At 38.7% G+C, this 25,254-nt stretch overlaps 4 protein-coding genes across 8 annotated transcripts in view; 2 read left to right on the plus strand and 2 right to left on the minus strand.

The window, feature by feature from the left end:
* Positions 1-11,344, plus strand: part of LOC311083260 (trinucleotide repeat-containing gene 6A protein-like) — a 40,566-nt gene extending 29,222 nt beyond the window's left edge. For 3 of the 4 annotated variants that reach the window (XM_084114674.1, XM_084114673.1, XM_084114675.1), the window contains 17 exons: positions 672-881; positions 1,075-1,235; positions 1,357-1,434; positions 1,562-1,613; positions 1,725-1,852; positions 3,376-3,507; positions 3,837-3,971; positions 4,078-4,152; positions 4,243-4,681; positions 5,241-5,378; positions 5,653-5,814; positions 5,963-6,103; positions 6,483-6,590; positions 6,674-6,883; positions 6,990-7,057; positions 7,189-7,328; positions 9,957-11,344. In XM_084114674.1, the coding sequence (XP_083970800.1) occupies positions 672-881; positions 1,075-1,235; positions 1,357-1,434; positions 1,562-1,613; positions 1,725-1,852; positions 3,376-3,507; positions 3,837-3,971; positions 4,078-4,152; positions 4,243-4,681; positions 5,241-5,378; positions 5,653-5,814; positions 5,963-6,103; positions 6,483-6,590; positions 6,674-6,883; positions 6,990-7,057; positions 7,189-7,328; positions 9,957-10,332 (2,753 nt within the window). In that variant the 3' untranslated portion in view covers positions 10,333-11,344. The remainder of the gene's footprint in view (positions 1-671; positions 882-1,074; positions 1,236-1,356; positions 1,435-1,561; positions 1,614-1,724; positions 1,853-3,375; positions 3,508-3,836; positions 3,972-4,077; positions 4,153-4,242; positions 4,682-5,240; positions 5,379-5,652; positions 5,815-5,962; positions 6,104-6,482; positions 6,591-6,673; positions 6,884-6,989; positions 7,058-7,188; positions 7,329-9,956) is intronic. The other variant, XM_084114676.1, reaches the window with a different exon arrangement.
* Positions 11,345-15,939: 4,595 nt separating this feature from the next.
* On the minus strand, positions 15,940-17,773 carry ndufab1b (NADH:ubiquinone oxidoreductase subunit AB1b). Its single transcript, XM_084126355.1, has 5 exons — positions 17,544-17,773; positions 16,751-16,873; positions 16,421-16,508; positions 16,238-16,331; positions 15,940-16,123 (listed from the first exon to the last, which is right to left on the minus strand). The coding sequence occupies exons 1-4, from the start codon at positions 17,712-17,714 to the stop codon at positions 16,240-16,242; spliced, it is 474 nt and encodes a 157-aa protein (XP_083982481.1). The 5' UTR covers positions 17,715-17,773; the 3' UTR covers positions 15,940-16,123; positions 16,238-16,239.
* A 618-nt stretch (positions 17,774-18,391) lies between these two features.
* Positions 18,392-21,475, plus strand: rpusd1 (RNA pseudouridine synthase domain containing 1). Of its 2 annotated transcripts, XR_014607942.1 has the most exons (7): positions 18,392-18,816; positions 18,948-19,143; positions 19,253-19,376; positions 19,457-19,559; positions 19,648-19,749; positions 19,827-20,303; positions 20,506-21,475. XR_014607942.1 is itself a non-coding variant. In XM_084126239.1 (6 exons), the coding sequence occupies exons 2-6, from the start codon at positions 18,962-18,964 to the stop codon at positions 20,198-20,200; spliced, it is 885 nt and encodes a 294-aa protein (XP_083982365.1). In that variant the 5' UTR covers positions 18,475-18,816; positions 18,948-18,961; the 3' UTR covers positions 20,201-21,475. The 2 variants fall into 2 exon arrangements, 1 of the variants encoding a protein (XP_083982365.1); XM_084126239.1 differs by having other exon boundaries at positions 18,475-18,816; positions 19,827-21,475.
* Positions 21,476-22,077: 602 nt separating this feature from the next.
* On the minus strand, positions 22,078-24,215 carry dctn5 (dynactin 5). Its single transcript, XM_084126255.1, has 6 exons — positions 24,072-24,215; positions 23,751-23,819; positions 23,535-23,653; positions 23,031-23,142; positions 22,850-22,952; positions 22,078-22,630 (listed from the first exon to the last, which is right to left on the minus strand). The coding sequence occupies exons 1-6, from the start codon at positions 24,117-24,119 to the stop codon at positions 22,533-22,535; spliced, it is 549 nt and encodes a 182-aa protein (XP_083982381.1). The 5' UTR covers positions 24,120-24,215; the 3' UTR covers positions 22,078-22,532.
* Between the last annotated feature and the right edge of the window lie 1,039 nt (positions 24,216-25,254).

Genomic DNA, 25,254 nt, shown 5'->3' on the forward strand with positions numbered 1-25,254 from the left:
GAAATTGATGTACATTGTATAAGTGCAGCTTTTTCATTTTTGTTATTTGCTAAATGGGAACTGTAAAAGGATAGGTTCAAATAGTGTTCCCAATTCATTTGATATTGGCTGTATATGAGCTTGTGCTCAGGGAAAAATAGGCTTGGGTTACATTCTGACCGATGGTGCAGTCATAAGACAGCAACTTGAGCAGGAGGGCACACATGAACAGGGCTATTTTTGAAGGAAGTATTCAGGGCATATGCTGGATGGTGAAAGTGCATAAACCTTAGTGGTTAAATGTAAGCTGATCCATTAGAAGGACTTCAGAGTAAACAAAGCTTACATAAGCATGTTTATGCAAGGGTCGGATTTAGGCCATCGGAAAGTTTGCAGGTGCTGTCCAATGCCACTTTGGAGTTTATTTGTACATATTAATTTGGTATTAGTAATCCTTGGTATTAGTTTTTATTTTTTAAAACAATAACCTTTCCTTGTTTTAAGTATGTTAAATATTTTGTTTAGATGCAAATGAGTTGCATAGTCATTTGCCATGTAGCTAATAATTCACACTTTTGATTCTTGTTTGCTCTGACGATTTAATTTGTTTGCAAAAAAAAATACTATACTATAAAAATAGTATTATTTTGTGTACTGGTCTTTTGATCATGTTTTTTGATGTCTCCTCACAGGGTGGGGAGAGACGTATGGTGGGCCACAAAAAAATGAGTCCTCTACCTGGGGTGAGCATGCTGCTTCACCTGTCACTGTGGACAATGGCACGTCTGCTTGGGGAAAGCCTGTTGATACAGGTTCCAGCTGGGAAGGGCCAGGGAGGGAAAACTCAGGAGGCAGTAGCTGGGGCAATGCTGCTGTAGGACAGCAGTCACAGCACAAGTCTGGTATGTCATATCTCCAATTAAGGCAAAGAACTTTCTTTGATTTATTTGAAACCCATTGTTTATTTTTCCCCAATGTAAATATCAGGGTGAAATCAAATTAATTTAAATGTAACTATTCAGTGATTTTATTTTTAATCACTGAACATATAATCACCCTTTTATTTTTCATTTGATATTGTTTTTGTCTTTTTAGGATCCAAACCTATGCAAGACTGGTATGGAGAGGAGAATTCTATGGCAGGGCACTCGAACTTGGAGGAGGAAGAACAAGTAAAGATTGGCATGTGGAACAACAATTCATCACTGGAAATGAACCAAACTGGAAACTGGTCCTACAAGAAGATGCCTCCAAAGGTAAAAATTCAGACCTGATTTAGCCTGCAGAACTACTTAAAATATCATTCACTGAATTTACTGTTTTATTGCAAGGACTTAGTGACAAAATTGTGTACATTTTGGTTGCTTATTTCCTTAGCTGAACAAAGGACCCAACAAGCAAGATGATTCTTCATGGATGAATCCGTTTGTGAAACAGTTCAACAACATGTACCCTGTAAGGATTAATAGTCTGATTGCTACAATTCCCAGTGAAACCTGATTATTTTAAATATTAGGTGACCACAAATCCTTTGTGAAACAAGCTCATTAGTTAGCATGCTTACACTTCTGTCTTTTTACAGAGGGATTCTGCTGAAGATTCCATGAAGAGCAATAAGATGGATATGTCTGGAGGTAGGTCACATTCACATGCTCTTCCAGTGCTGATATTGAGCGATATTTGTTGCAGTCCATGAATACTAACATGATATTGTCAAATCTATAAATTCCTCTCATATTCTGCAGGAATGACAGACAAGCGCATTGATGTTGACAAGCATGTTCTTAATATGGGAGAGTACGGAAAAAATCCTGCTTCACGCCACCAGATCCACAAAGACTCTACCATAGACCGTAATCCCTATATGGATAAGGTCAGTTATTTCCTAGTATCTTGTAGCAATAATGGAGCCTTCACTTCACACAGTGACTGTTGCTTTTGCTTGTTGGTTACTTTAGCACCCTCTGTGGGAAAGAAATGCAACGTAAAGACCCCATGATGTAAAATTGATGTTTAGTTCAAATTAAACTATTCGTGAAGTTAAGAGCTTTGAGGGTGGGGGAGACATTTAAGGGAGTAAATTAAATTAAAAAATATCTTTTAGAATTTATTTATTTTATTTTTTTGCTTAATTTTAAGCTTGATTTTTTTTTTTTTTTTTTTTTTTTTTTATCATTTTAAGTCATCTTGGGGCCCCATTGGAAAGGCCAAATTTCCAGAAGGAAATGCCTCAATCAATTTCATGGGGTATTTAACATCAAGTCATTCAGGAGTCGTAGTCTCTTTCTTATCCCAATTCCTAAAACATGCCAAAGAGGATGCTAACATAGCCTTTCTGACACCTTTTCTGTGGCTGTTAATGTGTCTTTCTCTGGTGGCCTGGTGTTCCTTCTGTTCTTTGACCAACTGCTGTTGTTCTCTGCGTCCTGCTTCTCTCTCTGCTTGGCCTGTGATTGTGCTTCAGCTTTCACTGCCCGTATGTAATAGCTCTGTAGCTGAGTTCCCAAACTCACCGATCACTTCCATGCAGAATATCTGCTTTTCCCTTACGAATAAAGGCCCGTACACACCGGGACGAATATCGGTGCGCGTTATTCGCCAGCGTTTTTCAACGCGTTTTTTGTGTTCACACCCAAGCGATTTTCGCTGACGATGAGCCGAGTGAACATGCAAATTCATTCCCTGACATTAGATGGCGCTTAATGTAAAACAGAAATACCCCGGTGGCGATTGTCAAACGTTTGTGGGAAAAAGTTATAGCCTATGTACATGAAAGACAATTAAGTGAAATGAAACTAACCATCAAATTCCCATTTGCTCTGCAATACCACTCCATAACAGTTCTCTTTTATCAAGATTTTTGTAGTCACTGTCGCGTTTGTCATATAGTTATTTATGTTCCGACACCAACGAGACCAGCAGCTCTACATTCATCTTGCCTTGCATCTTCCTCGTCTTATTTCTTCCCGGCGGCAGTGTAGAGGTGTAGACACTACTTGGCGTATATCTTCTTCGCCGTTATGTATGTGTGCTCGGCAAGACCGTTTTGTGTTTGAGCGCCCCCAAGTTGTGTTTTACTGTAACTTCAGAAGCTCCGGACACGTGAGCAAAAGCACCAATCTCATTGGTCGGATAGTTTTTGACGCGGCGCGTCAAACCAAAAAAACGAACCCGAGGCGTTTTTTAAAAAGTGACGCTTTTACGCGTGCCGTTTTTCGCGTCGGTGTGCACACTCACATTGGCGCCCTTTGTTTAGTCACGAGGCGTTAAACGTCGGCGAAAATCGTGCGCGAAATTCGTCCCGGTGTGAACAGGCCTTAATGCACAACAAAACCAATGCAACTGGACTGCTGAATGCTTATTATTTACATGTGTGTTGTTTGTGTTTCTCCACAGAATGTAAACATGTACAGTGTCGGTAATGCAGCAGCACAAGGCCGGAACGCCCAGCAGCCTCCAGCACAACCTATGAACTCCGCTCAGCCCAGTCTACGCAACCAAGTGCCTCCTCCACTACTTCCCTCTCAGGTAACTTCAATTGGGTTTCTAAAGCTCAGTTCAATTTAAGATTAAAGGGTTAGTTTACCCAAAAATGAAAACTCTGTCATTAATTACTCACCCTCATGTCCTTCCAAACCCGTAAGACTTTCGTTCATCTTCGGAGCACAAATGAAGATCTTTTTGATCTTGATTTGAAGATCTGCACGATTTGATAAATTTTTTATTTATATTTTGAGAAATTATTTTCAATTAAATTTTTAAAAAGACAGAATAAATGTAATTTTGTAAACCAGAATAAACCATTCAAATATGTATGTCTTTTATTTTCATAATGAATGTGTACAATCTCTCTGCAGGTTCCTCCACCCCTGTTGAAGTACTCTCCCAATAATGGAGGTCTGAACCTGTTTGGCCCACAGCAGGTGGCTATGCTGAACCAGCTGTCTCAACTCAACCAACTGTCTCAGCTTTCTCAGATTAATCAGTTACAGGTATTGATCCCACTGGAAGTAACAGCCTAGAATATATTTAACTGATAAGTTACCATGTTCCTAGCGATACATATTACATCTTTTTTTCTTTTTTTTTCGGTGCCAGCGTCTCCTTTTGCAGCAAAAAGCTCAAAATCAGAGGGCCATGCCTGTTAACAGCCGCCAGCAACAGGAACAGCAGGTTTGTGATCTCTTGGACCAATTTGTGTGTGATTTTTGTTTCTTTCTCTCTTGGCTCGTTTATGTAATTTTTCCATTTGTGATTGTGTAGGGTCGTGGTTTGGGTCCGTCCCAGCAAATGATCCAGACTCCTCGCCATCTCGATCCCTCCCTGATGAAGCAGCAGACTTCCCCTCAGCCACCCTCACTGCACCAACCCAGCCTCAAGTCCTATATGGAGAACTTCATGCCCCCCAATGCCTCTGACCTGCAGAAAGAACAAAGTTCCTTGAGCTCGTTCAGTAATTTCCCTTTAGGTGGGTGTCCTCCCCATCTTAATATAGGCCAGACTGACTCTATGTTGCACCAAGCTGCCAAGCCCAACTCAATGTTTGCATCTGACATGTCAGGCTATCTGCCAGCTGGCATTAGTCAAAGTCATAGCCTCCTAGCCCCACCTATGAGCAATGGCCACATGGTGCCAGGCTCTCCCATCAACCCTCGGGTAGGAAAGAACTTCTGTCCTGACAGCAGCTCTCTGCCAGCAAGAGGTGAATACAGTCTATCTATTTTGTTGTCCCCAGCAAAGTTTCTTCTTGCATTTTGTATTAGAGGGAAAAGGAAAAGAATGCAATGTTGCAAAACCTTCTGATTTCAGACCCTTATTATTTGATTGTAAATCCAATGTTTGGCTGGCATACGTATGGTGCTTGTACTTATAATTTCTGCCGCTTGACAATAATCAGGTTGTTTTTGCTTGTCGCCTTTGTTTTCCCAGTTTTTGTGCACTCTGTAATTTTTTTGTTTGTTGGCAATCAGTGTTGGCAACAATGCGGCTTCCATGGTGGTGTGAACAGTGTTACACAAAAGCCAAAGTATTGAGTTGCGACACTGTCACCGTTATAAATAATTAGAATTAAAAAAAAAATCAATACTTTGATATATCCAAAACACTGGGTGCATTTAAATTGAATGTAATGTTGATATGATCTTTTTGTTAGAGCTGCTGCTGCTGCTAATTCCTGGATACCAGAAATGTTGTTAACTTAATTTTCTATCAGGATGTGCATTTTCTTGTTTTTTTTATTTACTTTTGTTGTATTCCTCTAGGTTTGAACTCAAACTTGAATGTAAGCAACCTCGACATAAGTAGTGTTGGTTTTAAGGAGCCACAGTCCCGTCTGAAGAAGTGGACTGCCATGGATATCTCCGTTAACTCGCCACTTGATCAAAACCCCAGCAAATCTGGTGGGTTTCCCCATTTGATAACCCCTTTTTTGTAATCAGTCATAGCTTCACAGCTAATATGAAAAAAATATGACCGTGCGATTAATTGTGACAAGTGTCAATTAGTGCATTCCATCTAAATGTTGTTCTGTTAGAATTTTTTTTCTGTTTAATAATGCATTATATTATCAAGGATAAAAATCAACAGTAATCATTTTTAGTCAGTTGTGCAGCCCTAATCTCATCTCATCAAACAATGTGATTGAAAAGTCTAATGGATATGATTTTACTATAGGTGCTATAACATCTGGCCTGAGGCTTGAAGACTCGCCCTTTGGTCCATATGACTTCATGAATGCCAGTAACACTCCCATCAGTCCTCCTGGCTCTGTGGGAGATGGCTGGCCCAGCCGTGCCAAATCACCTCATGGTTCCACTAATGTCAACTGGCCACCAGGTTCAGACCCATTTGCTTCATAAATGATTTACATGTTCCAATCAAATCTTTCACTGAAATAGAATATTACAGAGAAGCTCAGCTGGTTAAGCATGGCGTTGTGCCATTGTGGCATGAACGAGCTCACCATGTTATGTTTATTTGACAGAGTTCCGTCCTGGTGAGCCCTGGAAAGGATATCCAAACATTGATCCTGAAACTGACCCATTTGTCACTCCTGGCAGTGTGATTAATAATCTCTCCATTAATACAGTCCGGGATGTTGATCACCTCAGGGACAGGAACAATGGTAAGTGATCTGTTAAACCAGCTATATATCATTATAAAGTACTGTTCAAAAGTTTGTGGTCAGTAAGATTTTTTTTTTTTTTTTTTTTTTTAAAGAAATACATTTTTATTTAGCAAGGATGCATTAAATTGATCAAAAGTAACAGTAAAATCTTAAACTTGAAATATATTAAATTAGACAAGTTACATTCAGTTGTAAAATGTCACAATATTTCTGATATTGTGATCCTTATTTTATATTTTTGATTAAATAAATGCAGCCTTGGTGTAAGAGACTTTGCTCAGAGACCATTAAAGAAAATTTAATGGTACTGTAATTTGCTGAGTTGTATGTATTTGTGTTTTCAACAATTAAATATTAAATTTTTCTGTTCTTCCAGGGCCATCCTCATCACTTAACACCACGCTGCCTTCAAATAGTGCCTGGACATCCATTCGTGCCTCCAACCACAATAGTTCCCTCAGCAGTACAGCACAAAGCACTTCAGGTTGGTGTGCAACTATTTAGGCCGAGCCACACAGGCCTATAGTTCAAATATAGTCCATTAACTTTCTGTTTTCTTCCCTGCAGCCAGAAACAGTGACTCCAAATGGTCTCCTGGTACAGTCACCAACACCTCTTTGGCTCATGAGCTGTGGAAGGTTCCTCTCCCTTCGAAAGGCATCTCTGCTCCGTCCCGCCCTCCACCTGGCCTGACTGGCCAGAAACAGCCCTCATCTTGGGACAACGGTTCTCTGAGACTGGCAGGCTGGGGTGGCTCTGAATCCAGATTCAACTCTGGTTAGTCACAGTTATATTCCCTTTCACCTTTACAAACTCTATTAACAGTGTCCGTACTGTAGAGTTTGAAGAATTGAGAGAGACCTGAAATGATCGTTGTTCACAGGTTCCAGCTGGGGTGACAGCAGCTCAGGGAGAACTAATTGGCTTGTTCTCAAAAACCTCACACCTCAGGTAAGAAGTTTAATGATTTGGACTATTTTAACAGTCCATAGCATTCACATTGCTTGTTTCAGCACTCATGATTTTTGCAGTGCAAAACACATTGAATTGTGTAATCATTTATTGTGTAACATGTTTTGCAGATTGATGGCTCCACCTTGCGAACTCTGTGCATGCAGCACGGTCCACTGATCACATTCCATCTGAACCTTCCCCATGGCAATGCTGTGGTCTGCTACAGCTCTAAGGAGGAGGCGGCAAAAGCCCAGAAGTCACTGCACATGTAAGTCTATCTTTTTTTTCAATGCAGGTAAAGAACAGAAATCATATTATGATTGCTAATAATTAATAATAGCAGTGTAAGAGGAGGTGAGTGCATTAAATTTAGCTATACGTAACTTGGACCACTTCTACCTTGAAAACCTTTCCAAACTTCTACCTTTCCAAAGCGCTTGCGCTCCCGTGGCGTCTTTCGTTGCTATGCAACCATGAACTGCGCTCTACACATCATGTTGACTGAAGGTGCGTTCCATTCGACCATGATTCGTAAGTGGACTGCGAAGTTAAATATGGCGCGACCACCACAACGTTGCCCAACATCAAATGGCAAACGTAATGAAAGCGGAACGAGAACTGCGATACTCGTTATTTTGTTTCACGCTCAGTTTGGACCAATGTCACTGCAGCGTGAGCCGATCTTGATCAAGCGACACTGTTACTACACAGCGCTAAGAGGTCCAGTAAAGAAAGCATTCGAATTCGCCGAACGATATAAAACATTATATCGTGATACAGTTTTTAGCTATATCGCACAGCCCTACTGCAAGTTCATGTTTTCTTTTTGTGGTACATGGCTACTATTTTTGAGGTTTGATACATTCCTATATAAAATTGAATGACTGTCAGTTGATCTTCAAATAATATTTTTCTTATATTTAAAAAAATCAGCTTATGCAGTTCAGTATTGCCATGGTCCTGAACCCCTGCCCCCCTCCCTTAATTTGAAAGATTAAAGAGAAGAATTTTAACTTGATGAAATATTTTTGTTTAGCACAGCTAGAAAATGTATATTCATTATACAATTGCCAATGGAGCATCAAGTTACATGACACTTCCTGAAGCCCCCTTTACAGTTTGCCCCGGCCCCCTGGTTTAGATCCACTGCACTATAGACCTTATTCACATCTTTGATTTTTAACAAGAATAAAAGCGAGCCTGTGAGGGATAGACATACATCTCTTCAGTGGGTTGTGCTGTTATGTAATATGTTTTTGGATTGTTCAGCCGACTAAACACTGAAAAAATGTCTTTCTGAGAAATTTCAGTAGACAAGAAATCCCAGACAATATGAGCTTTGGAAAATTATAAGTGATCTAGGAGCTTTATAGAGCTTTTAACAGCGGATGCCATTTAAAACATGTCTATCCCTCACAGCCCCGCTTCATACCTGGCATGGCGCTGCTCTGAATAAGATCTAAAGGGGATATGCATGATACTGTTCAGTCATGTTTTAATTTTAAATGAGTTTTAAACTGTGTGTGTGTCTATATATATATATATATATATATATATATATATATATATATATATATATATATACTGTATATATATATATATACTGTATATATATATATATACTGTATATATATATATATACTGTATATATATATATATACTGTATATATATATATATACTGTATATATATATATATATATTGTATATATATATATATATATATATATATATATATATATATATATATACTGTGTGTATATATATATATATATATATATATATATATATATATATATATATATATATATATATATATATATATATATATATATATATATTATAGTATTGGAAGTGATTACAATAAAGGGTTAGTTCACCCAAAAATGAAAATTATGTCATTAAATACTCACCTTCATGTCGTTTCAAAACCTTAAAGGTTTAGTTCACCCAAAATGTAGATTTCTGTCAGTAATTACTCACCCTCATGTTGTTCCAACCCCGTAAGACTTTCGTTCATCTTCGGAACACAAATTAAGATATTTTTGATGAAATCTGAGAGCTGGCTCACTCCTTCTTAGGCTTCTAGGTAATTGCATCTGCATCTTAAGTTTATCAAGCGACGAGAATATTTTTTTGTGCGCAAAAATAACGACTTTATTCAACGATTCATTTTCTTCCGTGTGGGCCTCTGAGTGAGTTAACGAGATCGCCATGACGCATGCGCGAGAACTGAGAAGATGCCGCAGATGGGTCTCGATGTAGTGTTTAAAATGGTTCTAAAGTGTGTATTTCCTGGATGTCCAAATCGTGAGAAACCAACGAGAAAACGTGAAAGTGCTTTACCAGTGCCGCAAAATGAATGGCTTACCTTTCACACTTTCCCATCAAATGATCGTGAGCGGCATCTTCTCAGTTCTCACTTCTCAGTTCTCTCCCCACCCCCACTAAAAAGAACAACTTCATTCAACAATCTCTTCTCTTCCATGTCAGTTTGCTAAACTCTTTCTACGTCAGAACGCCGGCTCATTATTGGCTGGCTCCTGCTTCAGCATCACACATGTCGTGGTGTGTGGCACTGTTTACCATGTGATCAACGTAGCAAACTGACTTGGAAGTGAAGAGATTGTTGAATAAAGTTGTTGTTTTTTTATTTTTGCGCACAAGAAGTTTTCTCGTCACTTCAGAATTTACATTTTTGGGTGAACTAACCCTTTAAGGGTCCTGACTGAAGTTTATCAACCCGTTTACTTTTAAAGTTTAAAACTATAATAATGTAGCGACCTCTATGCAAAGCGGTTTCCAGATTCTCAGAACCGCATGCCGGAGTTCACACAGACTTGTATGAGTATAAGGTACAATACTGATAAAGGCTCTGTTCTTCCTCTTCCTCCTCAGGTGTGTTTTAGGGAACACTACTATTCTTGCAGAGTTTGCTAGTGAAGAGGAAATTAATCGTTTCTTTGCACAAGGTCAGTCAATGACTGCCTCTCCCAGCTGGCAGACGCTGGGCTCTTCTCAGAATCGGATCGGATCCATCGAGGGTTCTCACCCCTTCCCAAACCGCACTGATCCAAATCACTGGAACGGCAGCGGGCTGTCAGGAGCTGGCAGCGGAGACCTGCACGGCTCGTCTCTCTGGGGCGTTCCCAATTACTCCACGAGCCTGTGGGGCAGCCCCAGTGGTGGTGAGGGAGGGAGAATCAACAGTCCCTCCCCCATCAGCTCCTTCCTTCCTGTTGACCATCTGATGGGAGGTGGGGAGTCCATGTAGAGCATCTTTCACCTTCTGACTTAAAAACAAAAAAAAAACAAAAAAAACAAAAACATACAAACCCGTGACCTCAATGTGGAAATAGTTAATCATAATCATATGACCATATATATATTATATATAAAAAAAATCAAATGGCACTAGTTAGACTTTCTTCACTTACAAAAAAAACAAAAACAATGCGGGGTCACCCTGTGGAAACAAGTTACGTTTTTTTCTGCACATATGTCCACTTTGTTTTAGCCCAAAACATATCAGTTTGAATACTTGAATCATGCAGGCCAATTCTATAATGTGAAAGGATGTATTTACACTTCCAGGTAGTGCTCTTCATACAGAAAAAAAGCTTCAGTTGAGCTCATCTGTTTATTCATCATGTTTATTTGAATTCCAATTCTTTTCGTTTTGTTTTTATTATTTGCATTTTGTTTGCTGACAATGTTGGAGTTTGAGCTTTTTTAACTTTGCACTGAATGTGGTTTTTCTCAGTATAATCTGCAATATGGAGGGAGCCGACAGTTCCAGTGTAGTTGTTTACTCAAGGATGTTCTTAAAGTGTGCGCTCTACTATGCCTTGATGTACGCCTACCTTATTGTGGTATTGTGGAGTTTGAGATCAAGATATAGATGCTGACTTAGGATTATTTGATGATATTACAGAAATAAGTATTGCACCAATTTTGTTTTAAAACTAAAGAATTTAGCTCTGCAGTGTAAAAAACTGTAGCCACAGCTGTGACTTGCAAACCCGACCTGCAAGCCAGGGGGAACAGCACTTTCAAAATAGGCTTTCAATTTTGTTTTGGAGGCGTCACATTGTGCCCTCTTGTTTACAAAACGTTTTGAGGGGGAAAGTATGGTCATTCTTCCTTTTATTTTAAATGGAAAAATAAAAAAAAATGCATAAAGAATTTTTTAAAAATCATATAAAAATGATAAAATACAAAAAAAAGAACAAAAAAAGAACAAAAAACGACAAAAGAAAACGTAAAAAAAAAAAAAAAAAAATCTTGAGGATGAAGACGAAGCTTTCTATCTCTGGGAATACTGATCAGTGTTTGGCCATGTCATTGGTTATTTTATCTATTCCTCTTGTCTGCTAAATAACCAGCATGGTTCTCAGGAAATATAGCCAGTTTTCCCCCATAGAAACTCCTTGTAGGAAAATCCAACTTTTAGCACTGAAACTACTTATAGCTCTGTAAGTTTTTCTCTGCCAAATAACTGCTTTAAGCTGGAGACATTCTACATACTGCTTTTCGAATATGCTGTCTTTTTATTAATGAGTGGATATGGTTTGCTGAATCACTATCTAGTCCTTCCCTTTTTCCCACTGAGTGGCTCAATGTTTTTCGCTTTGTGACTGTCGAAGTAACTGTCAAAAGTCATAAGAAAAAGCAGAAATCTGTAACTATGCATACTGTGGCCACTGACTCGGCCTACAGAATCGCTTTTTCTTTGTCTGAAGTAATGTTTTATATGTTTCCGCAATTTGCATATACATTGTTTGAAAATATATATATATATGTATATGTGTATATACATATATATATATATATTTTCCTCATCGCCAGAGCTGGTGTTAAAGAAAATCTTGTTTGGTTATTTTAACAGTGCAAAAGTCGTCCACATTTCATTGCCTTGATTCAAATTGTGTCCGAAGATGCAACAAGTCAAGTGGCTTTTAACTGTTTACAAATAGAAAATGATTGTAATGTGTACAGTTTGGTTGTGTTAATCTGAAGTTCCTTACAATATTAATAAATTAATGTTTTGGCTGCTCATTACCATTTTATTTTAATTTAATTTTTTTTATTTTTTGTTTTCTTCTTCCCCTTTCCCCTCCCCTTTTCCCCCTTCCTCAAAGCTGGTTTGTCATTGAAAATGGCTTGCCTCTGTACTTGTGGCCAAGGAAGGCTGGATTAGAGGTGAATGTAATCTATTGCTGGTAGTTAAAATAATGTGCATAGATTTACAAACTATTTACCTTTTATTGTACTATATTTTAGGTGCACAATGTATGAGACGCTTCAAGAGCGAGAGGGAGAGAAAGATGTCAGCATTAGGCTAAGCCATGGACCTTAATATTTGTTTAAGCTGTTGTTGTTGTTGTTTGTTTTTCTCCAGTTTGTTTTATTTGAGAAGTAGAACTTGCGTGGTGTTAACTTGTCCATATTTAATGACTCATCGTACAAAACCCTGAGTATTACCCTCACTTTATGGTTGCGTGCCAGTATTGAACCATTTTAAGTAACCGCTTTACCAAATATACTTCAATCAAAGGATTTGTTTACTTAATTCCAGACCTGGCTTATCTCATTTTGTTTGTCTGACTAATTTTAAGTGGAACATTAGAGAGAAACTACATAACGAAAGCCGAAAATGAGTTTTTGGAATTGCACTTGGTGTACATAATGAACTAGAGAAGCTTGTACTGTATTTGTGTTCTGGAGGCAGACTGTAGCTTTGGAGACTGGACGGGCCTTTTGTTTGTCTGTTATTCTTTGTGTACATTGGCTAGACTCTTTAAAGCGTGCGTTTGTGCCTGCGTGTTTGAGTGGTCCACTCCATTCCTGCGCATCAGGAGCCCGAGTATTCTCCTCTTGTTGTATGGGGGCGTATAACTGCAGGTATGACCGATCGGATTGCCGTGTCTTTGTTTACTCCCTCGATGTGGATTTCTCAATCTTTTGTGCTTCAGTTACATGTTCGTATGCATCCAGGATAGCGTGTGTCCTTTCTGGAAGTGCGGCGCTGAGCTTTACCAATGGTTCTGAATAGGTTCTTTCCTGCCGTCTTGGCAAACATGCTAGTTTCCCTATTCTTCGTGGCTTTGTTTTTCTGAAGTGAACTGTGAAAGCATAGGGAAAAGCCATTGGCACCCAGTTTGTTTCCACTTTAATTATTAATTTTGTTTTTTTGTTGTTTTTTTTGTTCTTTCCCCCCACCCCCTCCTCTTAATTTTGTTTTATGTATGTGCAGCTGTTTGGTGTTAGACCGAACTGTCATGCTGAGACATTTTGATAATCCACCGTCATGCCAAATTATCAAGTAGGGGGAGGAAAGGGATCTGTTTTGTAAAAGCTGGACAATGTATATGCTTCAAATGTCACTTGCAAAATGGATGTTTTGAGGATATTCATGAGCAATGTACAATCCCCATTTTTATAGGTTGAACGTAGAGGAAATGAAAAAGTGACTTGGCCTGACATTCTACTTTTGTACTGAAATTGTCATTCTTTTCTGATTTATCCTGTGAGCAAATATACCCATGTCTTTTAAATGGTTCCTACTGTTGAACAATGTGCTAAGGCAATTGACTTAAACTGTGAGTATTGCTGTCATGTTATTATAAACCCAAAAAGCTTTAGTAAAACCAGCACAAGAAATGGATGAACGAGAGTTTAAATCGAAGCTTCCACCATGGGGAAATTCTAAGAGAGTCTATGCAGTGTAGAGTTGAGGCTTCCATGTTTGTGTCTTTGCTTAATGAAATCCTGACCACGGTAGTGGTTCGGATTTAAAAATACGATTCCTGTAATGTGCCATGATTCAAAAACTTCTTTCGTTTTTGTCACAAAAATTGGCCAGTTGTAGCAAATGGAGGGTTGCATTAACATTTCCTTTTTCACAGCGCTCCTCACTGAACGGGCTGTGGAATAGCAAATTCTTCTAGTGGTCTGTCCAGAAATAGTTTTGCTCACATGTAACCTATATGCACACTGCTTTGATAGACTGTTTGAAAATGAATAGAAATAAACATCAATAAGATAACTTAAATGAGCAGGAAGTTCTTTTCAGCGTCTTCCTGGGGTCATCTTAGAATTTTAACTTGGGGAACTGCACTTTTTGAAGGACAATCCTTATTTGTATTGGTAACAATTGACACAAGGTTTAGTCTAGTAATACATGGTAGATACTCAAATGTGTAGTGATGAATGTTTCCTGTAATGCTGTTTTTTTTCTTTTTTCCTTCTTTGTTGCTTGGTTTTCAATTTTAGTACCCTTAAGTGCATATGTAACGAGGTAGTGGAGGTAATAGAGTAGTTTTTAGGTCTTTTGTTGGCTGTACTTGTAGACTGATAACTGTTTGTAAAGTCCTGATCTTGATATCGGAATACAAAGCTGTATAACTTGGGTACAACCCGCAATAAAGCCTAACAGTGACATGGTGTGAAATGGGTTTTTTTTTTCTTCTATCCACTGGTCATTATATAGATCAGTGTTTCTATCTCTTTCTTTAATATACTTTTACTGCAAATGCAATTGGAAAACGCTCAAAAATCTTCATCAAATGCCACATTTTGCATTAGACCTGTAATCAAAAAACATTTCAGGCCTCATCACAAAACATTTATGTGGAGTGTAATTAATATTATGCTTTATGATAAAGTTGTATTGTTAGGGGGGGGGGGTTTTCCCCTCTGGAGAGCTCCAAAAGAAAATGTTGAAGACAATCACCACTTATTTACAGGATTATTATAGTTACCTAAAGCCAAAAAACATTTGTTACTTGAAATAAAATCCCCCCCAAAAAAACAAGCAGGTACCAAAGCAACATTTCTGGTTTTCATAACTTGATGTTCTAAAATAACTGTAGACATATTCAAAAAGCAATAATAAAATATGATAAACAAAATTACTAGACCTTTAAAATGAATATACTCAAACTATAATTTTTATCTCTATGGTGGTTGAGGAGAGATTACCTGATATGATTGTAAAGCGTTTTTGGTGTACAGTAATGCATATGAAAGCGCAATATAAATGCCTCATTCATTCACAATACAATTAACACTGGCTCATTAGCGCACATTTTGATTAGCATGCATGTCTTGTCCACTGGTAGTATAAGGTAGTGATTACAAAAATAAACAGTGCTTTTAAAAGAGGCTTATCACATATGTTTACATGACAAAGACTCTAGTCAAACAGTGGCCTTGAAAAAGTAGTTTTATTTTACATAAAGTTGGACTATCATGAGATGGCTTTAGTACTGCTGCAGTACTCAATCATAAATCAAGGGTGATGTCATTATGGAACAGTTTTCTATTGGCCAGTAAAATGTTAAAGATCTAATACACCTTCAACGGTGCAGTATAACTTCTGTGCCACCAAATAAATCTCCAAGGAATATTTTTCGAACATGACTTCGAGGCCTGAACAAGTTGTGGATGTGAACCAAACTGGTCCTCAAATCAGTCCAAATTATTCTTTAGTGAATCAGCCTGAATTTGAATGATTTTTAAAAATCTTTATCCAGTAATCATAAGCAGATGTCATGGAAACTTGCTGGTCAGAGAGTGTGGGACCTTGAGGTTTCCTAAACACTCACCTACTACCTGCCTCAGTCAGTATGTCAGGCTGCTCAAAGTAGTGTTGAAAGCACCACACATTTCGAAACATCTTTTGCATTGCTTACAGACGTCTAAGCATTTTAAACTGGTGAAGGATGCAATTTTTCAATGGAAAAAAACCAGCAGCTTTAAGGATCTGCACTGACATTCACAAAGTGGCCCTGACCTTGTAAATTAAGTGGCCATTTTACTGCCCTTCCACTAGAGGGACCAGTGAGAGGCTTCACTTGTGGCATGACAAACCAAAGAATTACAATTTAGTCTTGGCTTTATTTTCAGCTCAAGTTCCCAAGAGTTACTAGTGACATTTTCATTAAATACAGCAGTACACATGACAAGGCAGTTGACACCATAAGCAAGAGACAGAAACTGGACAATGAGTAGATACAGCTGATCCACATCCATATTGTTTAATACAGAGTCAATCCTTCAGCCTGTGAAAATGAGGAAATAAAAACGATAATTTAGGATCATAAAAATACAATTACCAAGCATGCATGAGTTACCTACAATCTAGGCATTATAGCTCATAAGACCATAAGACTTACCTCTATTCATACACATCTTTTTTATCCGCAATGTACTTTACGATCTCCTCAGGAGTCATAAGCTTCTCTGCCTCTGCATCTGGGATCTCAAATCCTGTGTTATTTGAATTCAGAATTCAATGCTTTTATAAGATGTGACGGTTGTTAAATGCTTTAATACTAGAGAAACAAACCCCTACTAACCAAACTCATCTTCCATAGCCATGATAATCTCCACCTGGTCCAAGCTGTCCAGCCCCAGATCTTTCATGAAATGAGACGATGTTTGAAGCTTGAGGAAGGAAAAAAGGTCAATCATGTCAGAGATTGATGCTGGGAATATGCAAAAAATGTAAACCAAGCAAATGCAGTAACAATAAATCTGTATATCCACACAGAAAAATTAATGAAATGTGGTACTAGGCAGGTATGCAATTTACAGGTAAACTGCACATAATTGTCCTTCAAATTTCAGTGCACCCATGCAATGTTACAGTACAATATTTGTACCTCTCAAATATTAGTATCTCTCACCTTATCTGGACTGATCTTGTCATACAGCTTAAGGACGTACATAACACGGTCTTGGATGTTCTCTAAAGTGAGGGGTGGAAGATCACCGTAACGCCGACACAGATGAACAGACGGGCCTGAAATCTAGAGACATGCAAACATTTACATTATGACGTGAAAATGAGAAACATATCAAGCAATTTGCCACATAGACCAAGGATGTATAGTACACAATGATCATTAGAATAAAAATAATCTCCCTCTACCAAGTGAAGGTATGAAAACTGTCATATGTGTCTGCTTTTGTTTCACAGCAATGTTGGACAGAATGTTAGAGACTAATAGCTTTGGTCACCATTTACCATACAGTCAAGTGAAGAGGCTGTGAATATGTCCAACATCTTTTGTGTTCCTCAGAATTAAGTCATACACGTTTGGAATGACACGATGATAACATTTTCATTTTTCGTTAATTATTCCTTTAATAATAGCTACAATAATAGACGCAAAGAGACTGGCAGAGCAATAACCGCCAGTGAAGATGCACCGTTAAAATGTATTCTCCTAGTGCGTTTTATTAAGTTAACTTAACTAGTTGCTATTTCTACTATAAATAATTATGACATGGGTTTAAAATCTTGCAGGTCACACTGATGTGGTAGATGTATGCTGTGAATGCACACTATTTTAACTGAGACTATGGCTGCCCGCTGTCATGCATGAATAGATTGTCGGAAAGACACAGGTAGGTCACTGAGTAATCCAGCACCAGTAGGCCACACACACAAACATCCCTGGTCTGCAGAACTCTCACCCGCACTAGGTCAGTCCACCTCGTCCGCTGGCCGCGTGAAACGGCAGAGAGAGCTCGCTGGTTTGAGGCGAGGGGCGCGCAGGCGGATCTTGTTAGCATGTTGCCATGATTTAACCTTGCAGAGGAGCGAGCGACGGAGCGCACACAGTGTGCAAGCGCACGGGACGCCATGTCTGTGAATTTCTATCCCACAATTCACTGCGACAGTCACTGGACATAAGTTTGACATGCGCGTGCGCACTCTGTCAGCAAGTGCGACTTTTTTCCGCGAATCGGTTCTTTCGAACGGTGGAACAGTGCTAACGAATCCAATTCATTGAAAAGATCCGACTCAAAAGATTCATTAAAACACGAATCGGACGTTACAAGAATTTACTATTTTTTACCCTCGTTTAATTATTTATTAAAGTTATATCGTCACCTTCCTAAAATAATTGCCTAAGTCATTTTTTGACAAAAAATATTTTTTTGCATAATTTTTTTTTTCATCTCCTCACCAGCTGGCCACCTCTGGTAAAATCGTCCACATCCTCAGTTGAGCAGATCATGCAATTATACCCCTGTAGTATAATGGCCTATGTCAAGAGTGTGACTTAGGCGTTTTATTTTGCCTAAGACAAAAGACAATGAGACTTGAGAAAGTCTACTCAACCTCTGAAGTTGGGCTCAGTTTTTTGTGTTTTCTGAGAAACCTGAAAAAATGACTTGGGCAATTATTTTAGGAAGGTGACAATATGTAACTGATAAATATATATGGCCATTTAAATTATGCAATATTGGATATGTGTAACATGAAATAATAAGGCTTTTATTTTGAAACCAATCATGGTAGGATATAGTGAATTATTGGAAGTAAAAGGGAATGGGGGTGGAAACTGGAGGAGCTGAACACGCAGCGCCAGTGTTGTTGTTGTTTTGGTTTTTTTATGTTGTGGGGATGATTAGAAAGAGTTAAGAGGAATAGGAAAAATGTTTCTGAGCCAAGCTACCCGATGATGGCAGTAATGCACTGTTTAGTGCGGTTGCCAATAAAAGACAGAAGAAGAAGAAGAACCAATCATGGCTGTCAGTTATGGTCCATCAGAGTAAATTTATTTGCTCTACCCTAATAGCTAGAAACGTCAAAGTACTTTTTGCAAGATGATTGAAGAAACCGTGTACGAACTAATGCTTTCTCTAAAGTAGAAGGTTTGCTTCGTGCCGAGACAAAATAAACTGAAGACTGACGTAAATAATCCACAACCAGCATGCTGCACAACAACAGTTAAAGCAGGTATTTGTTTTTTTTATAGCAGTTTTATATTCAAAAAGAGACATACATATGGAATATTTTAATATGTTACAAATAATGTAAAAACGTGTTGATATACCATGATACAGAATAACCTTGGTGTTGCTTTGCAGAAGATATAGAGACCATGGAGCCTGCGAGCCTGGAAAACTTGTGTGTTTTGTACCACAGTGCAAACTATATAGTTGTCAACAAACACTGGGACATCCGTATTGACAGCAAAATGTGGTATGAGAAGCAGACGGTCCAGAGTCAGCTAAAGCATCGCTTCCCAGAGCTTGCAGATCCTTACACCTACTACGGCTTCAGGTCTTTTTCTTGGGTGTTTGTTACTTTGCCATAAGCTGACACCAACAATAATTTAAACCATCACTTGTCTTAACAGTAGTTCATTGATATGCATTGTTGTATTCTGCAGGTTTTGCCATCAGTTGGATTTCTCTACCAGTGGTGCTTTGTGTGTGGCTCTGAACAAGGCAGCAGCAGGACATGCGTACCGCTGTTTTAAAGACAGACTTGTTACCAAAGCTTATCTTGCACTGGTACATCCTGGTACATTTCAGACATCCTGTGAATATAGAAGGTTTTTCCTAATAACAGTCTATTTATATGTCCTGTGCAGGTCCGTGGTGTTGTGGCTGAGGAGAAAATGACCCTGGACTTTGCGATTGGCAAGAACACAACAGAGGGCAAGACCCATATGATGTGCATTGAAGGAACAGAAGGTCAGAATCTCTTTTGCTTCAAAATTAAACTTTACAATTAAACTAACTGAAACGCATTCATGTGTATATTTCTTGCCATATGCGGTAGGTTGTGAGAACCCCAAGCCCTGCCAAACAGAGCTCACAGTTTTAGAGTATGGAGCATATGACGGAGATCCAGTCACAAAAGTGCTTCTACAGCCTCTGACAGGTACAGTACCATCAACAGTACAGAAAAAATATAGATGTGTCAAATAAAAAAAAGTTTAAGTATCAAAAACTTTGTAGGACGGACGCACCAGCTCCGAGTGCACTGCAGTGCCATTGGTCACCCTATAGTGGGCGACTATACCTACAGTCTGCGCACAGACAATGCCCCGTATCGCATGATGCTGCACGCCTACTTCCTGCACATTCCTCTAGAGAATGAACCCATCCACGTCATAGCCCCAGATCCCTTTGTACCCAGCCTCGACTCCAAATGGGCACCACAGAGATGTGTGAACATTCTGGAGGATTTACTGAAGAATATTTTAACAAAGCCACAAGCTGAGATCCAAGAAGAACCAGAGCCCGTGCACAGGAGCAGCAGCTACCCAGTGGAGAGTGAGGAGCAACAGGCACAGTGTCAGCAGTGGTTATGTGACTGGAATCTGGACTGAGGAATTGCGCTGTTTTACCAGTAAACTGCTAAAGCTATGCTGCAGGCTGCTTATGGGGTACCCTCTTCTTTAAAAGGCCAACCCTCCTTAACAACAGTGTACAGCAGAGGTCTTCAATCCTGCTCCTGGAGGGCCACTGTCCTGCAAAGTTTAGTTCCAACCCTAATCAAACACACCTGAATCATCTCATCAAGCTCTTCAGAATCGCTTGAATATTCAAAGGCAGGTGTGCTGAAGCAGGTTGGAACTAAACTCTGCAGGACAGTGGCCCTCCAGGAGCAGGATTGAAGACCTCTGGTGTACAGAAAGAACTGAAGGCACGAAGGAGTGTTAAACCATTTGGCCGATCTGTGTATGAAAAAGATCACTGAGAGTCATTGTGCATTATGGAGACCCCCCCCCCACGCTGGCGTTCAAAAGTTTGGGGTCTGTAAGATTTTTTTAAATGTTTTTGAAGGAAGCCTCTAATGTTCACCAAGGCTGATCAAAATTACAGTAAAAACAGTAATATTGTGAAATTATTACAATTTACATTAACTGTTTTCTTTACATTTTAAAATCTAATTTATTCCTGTAAAGCGGGAACTTGGCAAAGCTTAAAGTCCCCGTGAACCGGAAGTTGCAAACGACTTTTCTCTGCAGTTTTGTGACGTATTTCCCAGTGAAACGGAATATTGAACAGAGGGCAGGGTTTTACTCTAGCGCTCCTCCTCTCCATCTCTGCTTATAGCAGACTAACGGTTTGAGGGGAGTGGTTAAGCGTTTTCAACCCAAGCCGTCAAACTGACATCATAAGAAAAGGAACGCCATTCCACACCAGAAGTAACTTTTCAGATTTTGATTAAAGATTACCACGGCAAACTTTTTTTTTTTCAGCAGCCGTTACTCCAATCCTTCATAAATCATTCTAATATGCTGATTTGGTGCTCAAGGCAAATTTCTTATTATCAAAGCTTATATTTTTGTGGAAACTGCAATACATTTTGTTTAAGGACACTTTGAATAGGAAGTACAAAAGAACAGGATGTATTATTTGACTATTTCTTACTGACCCCCAACTTTTGAACAGCAGAGTATACTTAATTTGAAAAACAAAAAGTCAGAAGAAAGGTAGCATAACATTAGAGAGCTGAGAAAAAAATCCCAATCACGTATCTTTACCTCTTTCAAGTATGCTATGTGTACAAATGGTATTGTTCATTGTATGAATGCATATCTGTATGTTTTTACCATTTTTGTTTTTAAATCAATTGTTTTTCAATAATTTATGATTTTTTTTTTTTTTTTGCAGTCTAGAAGGGGCCAAGACTCACCTTTTTTTCCCACTAGATAAACAGGCAAGTTATAAGTAACACTATACATGGATGAAAGGTCTTAATTTCTGTACTTGAATTGTGTGAAGCATGTTTGTAGAAATCCATTGCTACTGAACGATCCCTACCTCAAAAACTGAAAGTATAGCTTTGAAAATGAAATTTAGTGCATCTATCTACAGAGTATGTTTCTTGCATGTCATCCTTTTCCTTACACCGTTAAATAACATTTGTACACAGCTACAGTGGCAGGCAGTCATTAACCGTTGTACAGCGAGTTTTGAAAATCCAGTCATTTCAATAGGAATCCACATGATGGAGAATTTTGCTTGAGGGAAAGATCTTTCAAAAGGTTCCTGTTGGTCACGTGGATTAACTGCTTTGACCGACAGAAAGTTGCTGGATTTGAGCTGTGCTTCATACATTGTTACATTATTGACAATAGACCTTTTTTTGCAGAAAAAATTTCACTAATGTGACCGCACTTTACTAAAGGAGCGTGTTGTTTAGTAAAAGCCCCCAAAACATGCTGTGACCACTTAAAATGAGTCAGTACATATGCTCTTTTCTTTGTAAAAAACAAAACATTTATTACCATCTGTAATCTGTCTTTGCACACAGAAAAGGTTTAGTGTTGCTAAATTTTACTGTTCAATAAATAAAGGTCCTTCAGTCTAACAACTAATCACTGTGTTGTGATATTTTTCCCAGCCACGCAAACAAGACAGTGGTATGAGACATTAACAGAAATCTAAAAATTCTGACATGAAAAGCAGGAGATATGTGATGGTTGCATATAATACACATATTCTTACATTTTATATTCTATGTTAACATAGCCATGAACACAGCAAGGGATTTTTTACTGCAACTGTGAACAGAATTAAGTAGCATTTCTTTGTTGTTCAAGATTTACAACTGTGACCTAAAGCAAGGGAAGGCTGGGGAATATTAGTCCATATTAGTTTCCTTTGGTCCCAGAATGAAAAAGTGAGCGAGGCACAAACTGAAGTTTAGTCCTAGATCTGGCTGAGAGGGAGAAACTTCTGGTAGTAACTCTTGGTAACGTCGATCATCAGTTCCTGGGTACATTCAGGGAGCTCTCCTGAAAATAAACCTGAAATACAGAATAACAAAGAAGCTTACATTTAGCAAGTGATATTAATTCACTTCTAAAATTCATTGTTGGCATAATATAAATAAAATAAATTCACTTCACTACATTACATTACCAGATTGCAATAATAATTAACAGGATTTATAAGTAACAATAAACAATTTATCACATTCATACCATTCTAAATTCATATAAAATAAAACATCTGAAGGTGCTGACCTGGACAGCCAGAGAATACTGTAAATGGAGGAACCACTGTCTCTGGGGGAAGGACAGTATTATCCAGTATCTTACAACAGTCCTTCAAGACACAGCGTCGACCCTGAAAAAACATGCTTTATCACTGCAAATGTCACACCCACAAAACAAATGAGAGGATACAGATGAGGGGGATACTTACAATCACACAGTTCTTCCCAATGTGGACGTATGATCCGATCTGAGCGGCGTTGACAACACAGTCCTCCTCTATGAACACATGGTCCCCAATATGCAAGGGGAAGAAAGCCACTCTAATATACACAGAACAAACACAAGCAAGTTAAATCATACAAATTCAATTTTATTAGGAAGAATACAGCCACGTCCTGATTTGACGCGTTCCTGTGTCAACGTATTTTGTTGATCCTGGAACAACATTCCTGTCCGAAACCTAATCATATAACTACCCCTACACCTACCTAACCCTACGCTGAAATTCAGAGGGAAATGATAGGTGAATAACACTGGTGTAGAAGCACATAACCCTGGTTGTAAACCTAAACTTGACATAAACTGTAAACTTGTCCCTCAAATCTGATTGGTTGATTGGGAATGTTGTTCCAGGATCAAAAAAGATGTTGATCCAGGAACATGTTGCACTTGGTGAAATCAGGTTCTGCGAGAATGCACATGCTTTACTCACCCTTTGCTGAATTTCTTAAACGGTGGTCTGATCACACTACGACTTTTAATGACACAGTGGCGCCCAACTCTGACATTAGCAAGATCTCCTCTGATGATACAGTCATTCATCACGATGGTCTGGAAAAACAAAACAAAACAAAAACAGCCAATTTCACAAAGTTTACACACTGGGGAAAATAACAGAACGAAACAAGGGAGGGGTTCTCAAACTCACTTTTCCATTGAGGACGATGTTTTGACTGCCACAAAGCACCGACTGTCTGCTGACTTTGTTGCCTGATGCCTAGAGAGATCAAATGTGAACGTTACCATCACATGACGGTCCAGCTCTGGGCTGATCTGAGTAATTAAATAAACAACATATGCAACTGATACAGACGCGTTTACTGACTGGTAAGTTATGTCAAACCATCACTTTGTTTATTAGAAAACACATTCGGTTTGCAGAGACAAACTAGACAGTCAGTTAATTCTGAATTTAATATTTGCAACCGCTTGATTCATCAGAAGGATATTATCGACGGTATTCACATACCGTCTCGATGTATTCAGCCTTGTTGTATAATATTTCACAAAGCTCCATTTCTGCACAATTTTATTGTTTTGTTGGCGAACCCCTTCTGATGATGTCCAGCAGCTGTCAACCGCTCCCTCGCTATTTCCGCTTCCGGTTAGTACCAAGACACCACTTGTAGCATAGAAATATAGATACTAGATGCCTCGTAAGCGGCTGTTCAATAGGCCGCGACTGTCTATGGTTCGCGTTCGCGATACATAAGTAATCCGCCATATTGGAACGGTCAAAGCCGGTCCGTGAACATTCGAGAGCGAGTTGACTGTGCGTCCGCTGCGTCGTTGACTCTGCAATCGTTGTTAGACGACGAGGCTGACTATATCTACAATAGACTCTAGCAGATGATTTTGCTCAACTAACACAATACAACAAGACGAAGGCGTTAGCATTAGCAAACACAACTTTAAAAAGTTACCATATTAAAAACCTGTAAAATTTAGTTAATGCATAAAAAATACAAACCAACACAATCTCACCTGTGGAAGGTTATCCTATTTCTTCAGGAATTTAAATCTCGGCGGTTTCACAAAGAGAAGCTGTGAGTGACGACCTATTTTTTTTTTTTACAGTCTATAGTGACGACCGTTCCAACATGGCGGGCGCGCCGACGTGTCTGAAGAGGTCGAATTTGACTCTACGTATACGTTTCTATGACTTGTAGAGCATCGTACAAGGTGACAGAAATATTTTAGATTTATTTTCCATTGCATATACAAAAATGTCAACGAGATAATTAAATATGTAATATTCATTATATGCAAGATGCATACAATCATCAAACCAGAAATATGCAAATGCTATGTTGTTAGTTTCTTTTTTTTAATCTACGTTTCCGGTCATTTATAAGAAATTTTATATAAATGTGTACGCGTTTTATGCTTTCAAAATGGATTGCACATCAAATTAGATTTTTCGGGGGTTTTTCTTTCTTTCTTTTTCTTGAAAATGTGTTATATATTTACTTATTTTACATGCAAACACTGTTTGACCGCATGCTAGCGCTGTTGTATCGTTTCACAGTTTTGACTCCAGTACGGACTACGGAGGCGGTATTATTTTAAAACGTGCCTAATTAATCCATAGCGGTCTGTGCTCCATCAGTACGTACGTCAAAATGATTAGCCTATGTCAAAATGATGTGAAC

This window comes from Abramis brama (assembly GCF_963993115.1).
Source record: "Abramis brama genome assembly, chromosome: 1".
NCBI lineage: Eukaryota > Metazoa > Chordata > Actinopteri > Cypriniformes > Leuciscidae > Abramis > Abramis brama.

Bases quoted from the DNA above. Each gene is read 5' to 3' on its own strand.
- dctn5 (XM_084126255.1), bottom strand. From the start codon at position 24,119: ATGGAGCTTTGTGAAATATTATACAACAAGGCTGAATACATCGAGACG. The intron at 23,654-23,750 runs GTGAGTTTGAGA...TTGTTTTTCCAG, and splicing joins ACATCGTCCTCAATGGAAAA to ACCATCGTGATGAATGACTG. The intron at 23,143-23,534 runs GTGAGTAAAGCA...TGTGTATATTAG, and splicing joins TTTAAGAAATTCAGCAAAGG to AGTGGCTTTCTTCCCCTTGC.
- rpusd1 (XM_084126239.1), top strand. From the start codon at position 18,962: ATGGAGCCTGCGAGCCTGGAAAACTTGTGTGTTTTGTACCACAGTGCA. The intron at 19,144-19,252 runs GTCTTTTTCTTG...TGTATTCTGCAG, and splicing joins TACACCTACTACGGCTTCAG to GTTTTGCCATCAGTTGGATT. The intron at 19,560-19,647 runs GTCAGAATCTCT...CATATGCGGTAG, and splicing joins GTGCATTGAAGGAACAGAAG to GTTGTGAGAACCCCAAGCCC.
- ndufab1b (XM_084126355.1), bottom strand. From the start codon at position 17,714: ATGGCGTCCCGTGCGCTTGCACACTGTGTGCGCTCCGTCGCTCGCTCC. The intron at 16,874-17,543 runs GTGAGAGTTCTG...GCATGTCTCTAG, and splicing joins GGTGGACTGACCTAGTGCGG to ATTTCAGGCCCGTCTGTTCA. The intron at 16,509-16,750 runs GTGAGAGATACT...TCCTTCCTCAAG, and splicing joins ACAAGATCAGTCCAGATAAG to CTTCAAACATCGTCTCATTT.